This window comes from Pteropus vampyrus, unplaced genomic scaffold, assembly GCF_000151845.1.
Source record: "Pteropus vampyrus isolate Shadow unplaced genomic scaffold, Pvam_2.0 Scaffold23, whole genome shotgun sequence".
In the NCBI taxonomy this organism is placed as follows: domain Eukaryota; kingdom Metazoa; phylum Chordata; class Mammalia; order Chiroptera; family Pteropodidae; genus Pteropus; species Pteropus vampyrus.
The window spans coordinates 2,688,712-2,701,174 of NW_011888804.1; the positions used below are offsets into that span (position 1 = coordinate 2,688,712).

At 35.2% G+C, this 12,463-nt stretch overlaps 1 protein-coding gene across 12 annotated transcripts in view; it reads right to left on the reverse strand.

The window, feature by feature from the left end:
• Window positions 1-12,463, reverse strand: part of ATXN2 (ataxin 2) — a 91,859-nt gene that overhangs the window by 26,395 nt on the left and 53,001 nt on the right. For 8 of the 12 annotated variants that reach the window (XM_023528218.1, XM_023528220.1, XM_011355797.2 and 5 more), the window contains 6 exons: window positions 11,207-11,416; window positions 8,482-8,664; window positions 6,474-6,671; window positions 5,986-6,093; window positions 5,634-5,704; window positions 266-570 (listed from right to left, as the gene is read on the reverse strand). In XM_023528218.1, coding sequence (XP_023383986.1) covers window positions 266-570; window positions 5,634-5,704; window positions 5,986-6,093; window positions 6,474-6,671; window positions 8,482-8,664; window positions 11,207-11,416 — 1,075 coding nt within the window. The remainder of the gene's footprint in view (window positions 1-265; window positions 571-5,633; window positions 5,705-5,985; window positions 6,094-6,473; window positions 6,672-8,481; window positions 8,665-11,206; window positions 11,417-12,463) is intronic. The other 4 variants (XM_011355800.1, XM_011355799.1, XM_023528223.1 and 1 more) reach the window with 1 other exon arrangement.

Below are 12,463 nucleotides of genomic sequence, written 5' to 3' on the forward strand. Positions count from 1 at the left end.
CAATCCCCTGTACATTTACAGAAAAAGGCTTTCTTAATTTATGCCCCCCCCCTTTTTTCGCCATGGGGTGCAAAAATGGGGGAGGGAAGAAGAGTATAGGGTACAATGACCTAATTTACTTAAGATGTCATTTCTTTAGACCAGTTATTTCTAAGTTGAGAACTACTTATAAAACCATTTAAAAGTCCAGATATTCTTGAATTAGAAAGCTCTGGACACCTTAGGAAAAAAGTAACGGCATGTGTTGAATGCTATGTTTACTCACTCAGCTGCGTCTTTCTTCTCCTCTTTATCATCTTTCTCTTGTTTACATCCTGGACTGGAAGTCTGAACCCCTTGGGATGTGACTTCAGGTCCCCTCTTGTGCTCCGTGTTACTGAGGATTGAGGGGGAAATGCTGGGGCTATTCGGCTTGCTGCTGCCACTGGTGCAATTGCTGCTGCTATTTTCAATGAAAGAATCCTTGGCATTTGGTTCAATTTTGTCTTTGATCAAATCTCTTGATTTTTCTCCCTCTCTATTTTTGTTTAGCAGTTGATCCATAGATTCAGAAGTAGAACTCGGCTGTAACTAAAAAAAGGAAATAATTATACTTAAATATTTCAAGTAACTCTAGTAATCAGTTTTCTCCATGAGCAGAAGCAAACTAATATTTGTAAGCACAAACTGTATCGAATAAAGCCTTTTCACACTTTAAGAGTAACATCTTTATATAGGCGACAATAACGGATTGTCTATGCAACACGGCCATAGTCACCTAAGTACTCAAATGTCCTAACCTCTGAAGTTAAATATTTACTGAGTGCCTACCATATGTCAGAAACTGTGCCTGCCTGGGTACGGAAAATATGAAATTGTTACTATCCTCCCAAAGCTTACCCTCTGGGTGAGATCATACACAACAAAATGAGGTAAATGTGAAGACATCCTGTAGGAAAAAGTAACATAGGAAGAGAAGGCTGGCTTCTCAATGGGAGTGTCATTTAGTCTAAAGTGTGAAAGATGTTTAGGAAAGGGGATGTTTGGAAAAGAGAATGATCTAGGCAAAAGAATCAGCGTGTTTAAAAATTCAAGGGAAAGAGAGAAGATAGTCCCATTGTGAAACAGAAGAGAATGAGTGGCTGTAGCAAGGGTGGGCACATTTCTAAGAGTCAAGAAATGACAAACTCCCCCAAGAAGAATGAGATGATAAAGGAATCTGAAAGCAGTATTAATGACTCCAGCCTTAATTCTCAGGGTAGTGGGAAGCCACCGAGAATTTTAGGCAGCCTTCTTGCTGACAAAGATGAGCACAGCAGCTCTGCAGGAACTGAGCTGGAGGGAGTAAGTGAGAGTGCAGAGGCCACTGCAGAGCAATGACCTGGGCCTGGTCCTGAGAAGTGGCAGCTTAGAAAGTCAGAAATAGGTGGATTCAGAGGGAGACCTGATTAGACCTGTTGGTCAGTTAGACCTCAGTCTAATCCATAAGTCGAGGAGGAAACCGCAAAATACAAGTATCAGCTAGACGAGCAGAAGTCAAATATGTTAGTGAATTAAGTAATGGAGTTTGTAAGTTTGCAGAACTGGATAAACTAATAATCTACTACCACCTGAAGATGATTTAAGATGCCATACTCCACAGAAGAAAACAGGAACATTTGAAGAAAATGACATGAAAAAGAGAAGGGAGTAGGAGTAGCCAAGGTGGAAAAGAGAACAGATACAAGCAGCAGCCCTGGCCAGCAAGAACAAACTGAAGAGAAGATGCACAGCAGAAGGGGCCACAAGGCTGGAGAAACACAAACTATATCCTAAGCCTCAGGATACGCAAACCAATATCAAAGTATCACTGCTGAGGCTGTTGGCATCCTGGCAAGAAGCAGTGGCATCTTAAGCTTCACTGCATCACCAATGTAGCTATAGAGTCCTCAAGCAGCCAAGGGCAAAAGGTGATAGGATATTTATTTGGACCCAGTAACAACCTAAGTCACAATAGGGCACTTAATGTTTAAGCACTGGTTCTCAAAAATCTTTAGTAGTGGCTATACAGACCAACTGTGTGCTGTAGAAGATTCTCTAGTTATCACAAGGGTCTTTGAGTGAGGCAAAAATGAGACTTTTGTTGTTGTTCATATAATGGTAAACATACCTACACTACTCACTATGGGTTAGACACTGTTCTAACTTACCTACAAACTCATTCAGTTGTTACAGCAGCCCTATTTGATACAGATACCATCTTACAATTAGGGGAAACTAAGGCACAATTCATGCTTTTGAACATTCTGCAATATTTCCTATCTGCAGCATACTAAGAGAAAACTGAGGATCTTATTTTTGTCCCAAGTTGAACCATTTTTGTTGAGATATAATTGACACTGTATTAGTTTAAGTGTACAATGTCTAGTTAACAGCCATCATCACACATAGCCATAAGTTTTTTTCTTATGAGAACTTTTAAAATCTACTCCCGCTCAGCAACTTTCAAATATACAATACAGTAGTACTGACTATAGTCACCATGCTGTACATCATATCCCTATGATTTATTTATTTTATAACCAGAAGTTTGTACCTTTAGACCACCTTCACCAATTTCGCCGCCCCACTTCCTCCTTTCAGTGACCACTAATTTGTACCTGTGGGTTTTTTGTTTGTTTAAAGATTACACATATGAGTGATACTATACGGTATTTGTCTTTCTCTGATTTATTTAACTTAGCATAATGCTGTCAAGATCCATCCATGTTGTCACAAATGGCAGGATTTCCTTTTTTTAATGGCTGAAAACTAGTGTGTGTGTGTCTGTGTGTGTATGTACACACTCCACATTTCCTTTATCCATTCCCTCCTCGATGGACACCTAGGGTGGCGTCCATGTCTTGGCTACTGTAAATAATGCTGCAATGAACATGGGGTACAGATATCTTTTTGAGTGTTTTTCTTTCCCTTGGATAAATACCCAAAAGTAGAAATTGCTGGATCATATGGTAGGTCTAGTTTTAACTCTTTGAGAAACCTATATACTGTTCTACCATAGTGACTGCATCAATTTACATTCCCACCTGCAGAGTTCCCTTTCACCACATCCTGGCCTTGTTCTTTTGTCTCTTTGATAACAGCCATTCTAACAAGTGTGAGATGATAACTCACTGTGGTTTTGATTTGCATTTCCCTGATGATCCGTGATGGTGAGCGCCTTTTCATGTACCTGTTGGCCATCTATATGTCTTTCTTTGGGAAAATGTCTATTCAGATTCTCTGCTCATTTTTAATCAGATTTTTTTTTTTTTGCTATTGAGTTTTATGAGTTCTTTATATATTTTGGATATTAACTCGTCAGATTTGCAAATATTTTCTCCATTTGGTAGGCTGCCCTTTCATTTTGTTGCTTTCCTTTGCTGCGCAGAAGCTTTTTAGTCTGATGTAGTCCCACTTGTTTATTTTTGCTTTTGTTGTCTTTACCTATGCCTCTCAAGGGAATAAAAACACACCACAGGGAACTCCTATTTCTGTCTCAATGAAAGACCAGAGATATATATATATTTAAGATCAGAGATTTTTGTGAACCACCACAGTTCCTGGCCACGTGCACGTCATGAGGGTGGTTTTGAGGATTCATTCATTGAACAATGCAGTACATAGTATGCATTAACTATTGCCCACAGTGTTGCTAGAAGCTCAAAAACACAGCCTGGCCTATCTTTTACTAGCCATGTGACTGGAAAAATTATTTAACTTGTCGTTGGCCTCGGTTGCCTAATATACACAATGGGGATAATAATAGAACCTGCTTCAAAAAGATGTTAGGACAATAAAAAATTTATCACATAATCATTTAGAACAGTGTCTAACACATAGGAAATAATAAATGCAAACCAATGACATTATTTTATATGAAAAGAATTATAAAGCTCACAAATATTTCTTTTAAACCACTTCTTTGCTTTCTAGTATTCACTTATGAACCAGGAAGTTACTTGTAAGAGATGAATAACAGATTTGATTATTCAAGCCCCAAACTAAACAGACTAGAAATCCTAAAGAGATAGACAATTTAATTCGATGTCTTTTCAACAGATGGTGCTGGGACAAGTGATATCCACGTGCAAAATAATGTATTTTTATGTAGTTCGATGTAATCCCATTTGTTTGTTTTTGCTTTTAGAATAAAAAAGTGGAACGACTACCTCACACTATATATTACCCCAAAATTCCACGCCTAGGTATATAACCAAGAGAAATGAAAACATGTCCACACAAAAACTATACACTAATGTTAATAGCATTATTTATAATAGTAAAATAGTGGTAGCAACCCAGAGACATCAACTGAAAAATGAATAAACAAAATGTAGTCTATCCATACAATGGCATATTATTCATCCATAAAAATGAATGAAATACTGATAAATGCCCCAACATAAACGAACCTTGAAAACATTATGCTGAATGAAAGAAACCAGTCATAAAAGGCCATATATTATATAATTCCATTCATATGTAACATCTACAAAGCAGATTAATGGTTAAGACCTGGGGCATGGGGAGGGTGAGGGGGTGTCCGAAAGCAAATGAGGTGTGATTGCTAAGGAATATGAGGTTTCTTTTCGGGATAGAGAAATTGTTCTACAATTGACTGGTGGTATTAAAAACCACTGAACTGCACACTTTTAAATGGCTAAATTGTATAATACGTAAATTTTACCTCAATAAAACAAAAACATACTAACTCATATGCTCCAAAGTAAAAATATTTCTTTCCTTCATAATGTAAATTCAGTGCAAGTACACTCTAAGAAGGGAATGAATGATTTTAAAAAATAAAAGCAAATGAGCAAGAATACCTATAGCATGATATCATTTATGTCAACTGAAGATTATTTAAGATAATAGCTGTTGCTTAGGGATCTATTCATGCGCAGCATAAAGATCTGCAGAGGAAAGAAACCCTTCCCACTGGCAGAAAGATGCAGCTGAGGAGGGCAAGTACACAGGAGGGCTTTAGCTAGGAAAAGGCTACCATTTGCCTTTGATTCATTTATCTTTTAAGTCGGCCATTTTTTTAAAGGCTGATAATCAGATTTTTTCCCTTGAAGAAGAAAATTTCAGGACAATTTCTTGAGTTGGTCTCAAAATATACCTTGACATGCACAGTATATTAAATATTGTGCAAAAGAATAAAGTAGTTATCCAGTAGAGATTAGAGTATGTTCAGCAAGTCTTAAGAGAAATGATATCATACAAAAATTTCTACTACAATACATTTTTGCAGATAGTGTAAATCTGCAACTATGTCAGAACACCAGGGTGTAGTATTTCTTCCATTCGTCACATCAGATCATTAATGCCTTGGTCTTGCTCTGCTCTTCAATGAATAAAGTAATTAAATGAAGATCAAAGAATACCTTATGTTATGGTAGCTTTGAATGTCAAAATTATATTCTCTTCATCTGACCTGTATTGCCCTTACCAAATCTCATGATTTTAGTTATCCCACTTAAAAGCACAGGCAAAGACAACTTTAAGAATGTTTAGCTTTCTACGCACAGTTTGATGTTTGTGGGTATATATATACAAAATGCATTTTTGTAAATCAACGTAAAAATTCTTAGTAATGTTGAATATTTAAAAAATTCGAATGCAACACTTACCCTAAAATCATTCTTAAATTTCTTTAAGTCATCAATCTGTTTTCTATGCTCAGAAACAATGGGTGATATACCTGTAAAATCAGGAATTATTAGACATAGATTTATTTCTAATTTTTAACTTAAAATTCTTTGAGGATGAGATGTCAGAAATAATAAGTTCTTTTATAAAAACAATAATAAACTTCAATATATTAATTATAGACCTTGGCATTTGTCAAATTATGCATTTAAATATGTACAATACTAAGAAAAAGCACTGACCCAAAATAAAAATACTCTGTATCAGACATTAGATTAGACATAATCCTTTCTATTTCTACAGTTATACATACAGACTTTATAAAGCGCTAACCTTTATTTTCAGCTTTTGAGAAGCTAGGTGATGTCTCATTGGGCTTCATATTTTCTTTATTCCCTGCCGGAGAATTCTGCCTCTGATCTTGAAGCCTGGGATCCTTAGCTAGAAGATAATTTTTTTTTAAATGCAAAGTTAGAAATTAGAAAAATAAAATGGGAAAATACTCAATAATTTTGATCTCCTGCGTTTTTGGGGGAAAAAAAATTTCCATTTAAAGATTTTCTCTGTTGCAGACATATGAAACACCAATAATTCTATTTATATTGATACTTACTAAGCAGGAATGTTAAACCTCAACAACAGACATTTGAGAATAACATACATGACATTAACAATATTAAACTAACTTCATTTACATAAAATGTTAAATGTGTATACAACATACCTATGAATAAAGCATAGCATTTTTCGTACAATGTTAAATTTATTAGCACTCCATTTCACAAATGACATTATAGATCTGGGAGCTCTTCCTTACATACCCTCAATAGATGGAGTAACAGCTCTGTTGGATGCAGGACTGGCAGGCGTAGGAGATGCAGCTGGAAGAGGCATCGCAACAGCTTCAGTTGGAATAATACCAGCTTGGGGAGAAGCAAGAACTGGTCCACTAGGAGTATTTCCAATACTGTTTTGTCTGGGAGACCTAGGTCTGTGAGTTTTAGGGGATAATCTTGGAACTAGAAGAAAAATAAAAGTTAACCATTACATTCTCAGCTCAAATGTCACCTCCTCAAAACAGGTGTCTTGAGATGATCTAGGTAAAACAGTACTGTCTGATCTCCATTCCCAATGACTCTTTATCCCATCACTCTGTTTCCTTTTCCAAAGTCTTAGGAATAGTGGTGGTGACTGAGAATATAAATATCTGAAGAACAAGAGCAATTACTAATAACAAAGCACAAGTGGAGTTTCCCTTTCTAACTAAATTAATTCTAAACGTGGTATTTTAAATTGTTAGAAACTAGATTTCTAAGGCAAGATTAACATCGCTTAAAACAAGTTGGCAACATTCTCTACTAAAAAGTGAGACTGTTTTTCTAAAAAAAAGTGTGTGTGTGGGAGAATCCCTAAGAAATAGGCTTATTTGTTACTCCTTCAAATAATAAACTCAAATATCTTTAGGCAGCTTGCAGCCAATCCTGTATGCTCTTTCTTGCCACAGCAAGATCTATTTTGCAGTAACTAAGGAAAATTAGGGATCCAATTTAGCCAAAGGGAAAGATAATTTAAGCACGGTTCATACAGCACAACTTCAAAATAAATATCTAACAGGTTTCATAGTTCATTATAAATCCATGTAGAGCTCAGAGTCAAGGTTTAGAGAAAATAGTTCAATTTGCTTCATGTTAATGGTTCTTTATTTTTTTAAGTCACAAGGGTCACAGAAGGAAGCTATTACTCAACAATTGCCATTTTTCCAATTAGTGTGAAGAGCAAACCTGTAACATTGTTCTGCATGTTTCTCTAACAATTATGTTTTTCCTCTCTCACCTCTATAATCATGTTTTATTCTCAAAATTAATTCCCAAATTATTTGAGTATGTCAACTGATTAATGGGCCAACAAAAGAAATAGATTTTTAGAAATTCTATTCTGTTAACTGAATTGTTATTTCCTTACAATTGAAGACCAAAAAACAGAAAGTGCCAAAGGAATTTATCATATAATTATGCATAGGTGAAGCTGAGCAGTGTATATCCATTAAGACATTTAATAACATTGTTTATTTTTATTTAAGCTTAAGTATCTTTTTTTCTTTTAAAGATTCTATGCACTAATTACAATATAGGCTGTGACCAAAAACGCCACCATCACTGCATGCTCTAACTTTCCAGTAATCATGGAAACAAAACATAAGTAGCAAAAATAGTCTTAGCCTAATTATAAGATCTTGTCAAAGTGTATTTTTTACACTTTTATAGCTGTCAGCACATTCTTCAGGCTAGTCACAGATTAAACCTTGAGCCTCTCATGTGTGTCTGATATTCCTTATAAAGGAAATATCATCAGGAACTAGTGTCATATACAGATGGTATGGAAACACACAGCACTGCTAAGCCCAAAATAAATGTTCATGGAATGAATCAAGTTGCTAAGAAGAGAGAAAAATGGATCCCACCAAACGGTGTTACATACTGTATTTGACTTATATCTGAGTGGTACTTTATACAAAAAACTATAAAAAGTATCCTTGTACTTGTGAGTACCACGAATTTCATCACAAGTCCATAAAGTAGACTGGGCAAAATTATTTTACTCATTGAGAAAACTGAAATCTAGAATGATTTGAATGATTTGCTCTAGAATATGGTGACAGTAAGTGGTAGAGCACAGAATAAAAATAATAGGTTTTCCAATTCTTGGTTACTCCATTTTTAATATATACACTTACTTACACTTCCTCAAACAGAACTTGAGCTCAGCCCTCTTTATATCTAGTAGAATTACAAAATAAACAGTCGTTATGTCCAAGCCAAGTGTACCTACCCCCACTGACCACTGATGACCACGTGCCCCCTGCGGGGCTGGTCCTTGCTGTTGGAGGAGCAGCTGCTTCACTTGGTGGGGTATGGGATACAAATTCTAGGCCACTGGAAATGGAACCCCTCCCAGCAGAAACTCTGTGATTTCGAGGGTGTCGCTGAGCCTTTGGGGACATCCTTGGAGGCCCTAAGAAAGGAACAGTGAATATCACATAAATGCCACAATGTCCATTAGTATTACTTTTTCTGCTAAACATACGCACATGACATTTGCACACACTCCATCCTCCCTCTCTCTAGTTTTTCCTTGGTTTAAAAAAAAAAGAAAAAAAAGGCATACATATTTTTTGACTGTTCTTTCAGAATTATTTTGTAGAATGCCACAAAGTTTTATAAATAAAATTTTATTTCTATTTATTTTTAAAGAAAGGGAGAGATGAAATTGGTGGTAAGAAATCAAACAGTAAGATGTCATAACTCTTCAAAGATTTCAGCAATTTGTTTAACCTATATCCATTACTTGTAAGCATATAAAAATAAACATAACAAAATGTTACTAGAAGTATGGCTACATGATGGAATAATTTTTATTTTATCATATACTTTTGCTTTGTCTCAAATTTTCTATATTACTTCTAAAATTACAAAAAAAATAATATTTTTAAGCAAAGACCATTAACCCTTATATATCTTTATATTACTGAAATATAAGTACATACCCTTCTTAAATTTCTCAGAAATCTTAGTTTATCTACCTCTTCTGCCATGGTTATCAATTTATAACCCATGGCTTAAAACAGCCCTCATCTGTAAGCAGTTCCTTAGACTTAACAGGCTGTAAGGTGAAAATTCTACTGTTAAGGCATGACAATTTTAAGCCAAGACTAATTGATATTTGGAAAAGAAATTTATACTATATGAGTTATCAAAATTCTATATCCCATTAGTGATTTCTATTTCTAAAGATGACTACTATGCATTCAAACAAAACTGTCAGATGAAAACTAGACAGAACGGCTCTCCCCAGAGAAGCCTGACGATGATAACACTTGACAAAACTCATTCTTAATGTCAAGCCCAGGCTCCTCACTCTTGCTGCCAAACTCTTGGATGTTAATGTTATACATTACAGTTTTCAACTGGAGATATGATTTATATCAAAGAATGACTTAAGAATTGGGTATGTGCACAATTACACATTTTTTTTTTACATCCCTTTTAGAAAAAGACCAAGAAAGTAGGTTGGCATAGTTCACCGAAATCAAATTGTAACTTTAAAAAACTCATTATTTTTAGATAATACATCAAATACTTACAAAAACAAAACATACTCCTCTGTATTAAGCACAGAAAATCACTATACTTGATATTTTTAATTTTGAAGTTCACACTTAAAAATGCTTGTTTCACCTAACTACATGATTAGAAAACATTTTAATTCAAATTATTTAAAAAGAAAAATTGAATGTAGCATCCCTGAATATGCAGCAGGTACACTTCTGTGTGAAAGGTCCACAAGAAGTTCTTAAATCTTACTGTAGTGAAGGAGTCCTATTTTATCTAATATATTAGCATATAAACATTACTTATTCAAGCCATGGACTATAACAAATACTTCAAAAGAATTTAACTTTTTGTTTAGTGGCCACCATTACAGGCACATTTGAGTAAGGAAGTCAACTTGAAAATCAGTGCACTGTGCTGCTGAACGTTAGCCACTTTAGCCAAGATCACATGACCTCCTTGACTGGATGGCAACAGTTTATTAAAAAGCAGCCGACATAGTTTTCTCCAGGGAAGCACCTTATGCCAGAAAATTGTACTAGTCTCAACATAAGCTATATCAATTGCAATTCAAAAGAACAAATTAGATTGAAATTTTAACCCAAACACTCTGAACATCAAAAGGACATTGTCATTCAGAAAACTTGTTTTTAATTTATGCTGTTTAAATCGAAATGTGACCTTTCTATAATACATCCATATATTTGATATGTAACAATGGTGAACTGGCATCAAAGATTGAATGAGAATTACAGGATTTTATATTTTCTTTTTTTTTTTTTTGACCAAAAAACCCTTAAATATTAAAATTCATTCATGGTTTTTATTAACAATTTTATCTTAGATCAAGGACTTCTTCTACATTAAAGCAGACTTTCACTATAAAATACTGCAAAGCTAATTTTTTGACTTCCCCAAACATAAAACCAAACTCTGTACTGTAATCTAAGGGGCAACACACAAAGGAAGCTACATGGAATGTCCCTCTCAAAAAAGACCCCTGAACCACCACTCCTGCCTACGGCCAATAGGTAGGTTCACTAGTACCTTGGCCAAGGAGCTGTAAAATGATAGGTTCTACAATAAGCCCAAGATTGGGTGAAGAAAGATCACTGTTTACCATTAAGCACTGTATACAGTGTAAACAGGGAGGGAGAGGACCCCGGGGCAGAGGCAGACCTTCTGGGGCCATAAAGGAGCATTATTACCAGAAGGAGATAAACCCCCATTCTTATAAATTCAGGATAGTTCATAGCTTCACACAGCATTTATTAAATTTCTCTCTAATGAACAAAAGGTTAATAGAAATAGTTTTAATAAACTAAAGTTAAAACACAGAAATTATAGGTTATCAAATAATGAAGAGGAAACTATTTTGTAATTATAAACTCACATAGGAGTTAAACAAAGACAAACAAAAACATGAACAAATTGTGGTATTGTACCTTCTGAAGACATGCGTTTAGGCATAGTAGAGACAGGAGCTGGAGAACCATGAGCAGAGGGGTGAGACGGGGGTCTGGATGGCCGCGAGGGGGGCCTGGAGGGCGGCCGTGTAGGGGTGGCTGCCCGAGGTGGAAGAGAGTTGGGACCTGACTGGTAGCGAGAAGGTGGGCGAGAGGAAGGAGATGGGCAAGGCGATGGCCAGGGAACACCTGACAGAACAAATGATATGAAGGAAAGTATAAAAACTAAAGAAAAAAATGAGGGAAAAAAGTAAACAGAAAAAAAAAGTAAAATGACAAAAATGATTTCTTGTACATTTTAACCCTTTGAGGACAGTCATTTGATTTGTGTTAAGTTTTAGCATAACTTAAACTGACATAAGTTCACATTTTACTTTAACCTCCTTAAAATTAAGTCTGTTTAAATGAATACACGTTCCCAAAGGGTTAATTAGGATCTACACATACTACTGAAGAAGACAGTTAAGACTTTGCCTATTAATCCTGCTTCTATAACTGTTTCTCAGTTATCAATAGTTAAAAGGAATATAACATATACTAGATAATTTCACACAATAATTCACAAAACTCAGGAGTAAGATTATTTACATTAGTTTCAGCTTTTGAAAGATAATAAAAATAAGCAGCAGCAATTATATCCAATTAAAAATGCTGGTTTCCCATAACCAATTGTGATTTTCATCTAGTTTATACTTGAACGTAAGGTTCAGTTTGAAATCTCATTAAGCAAGTCCATATATGCAGAAATAAAACATCACTTCTATTTTCTAAAGTCACAGGAGTGACAAAGGTTAACATTCATTACCCTTTCAAAAAACATTTTAATCTTACCAAATTAGGGGGAAAAAAGGGATCTTCTATATAATTACGCAGTTTTTATTTATCTAAGAGATGATGAACTTATTTAACTAATCTAATAGACTGCTTAACACACATTGCAACTAGAGAGCAGTCATCACCAAATAAACTTACACTGATGGATATGCACAGGTCAAAATACAGCTAACATGTTAAAACAACATATCACTTACCTTAATCTGAGGAAACAGTCCAGGTCTCCTCTCCATAGGGTTCCACACCCTTGAGTATCATATATTCCCCAGCCCACTTTAGGTTTTTTACTTTGAAAATTCTGTTTATGAACAACTAAAATTCTTTACTCAGTGCACAAAGAAATTTCACCCCCAATACCAAGTACAGAAAATACTCAAGAGTGTTCATTTGGAGAGGAATTCT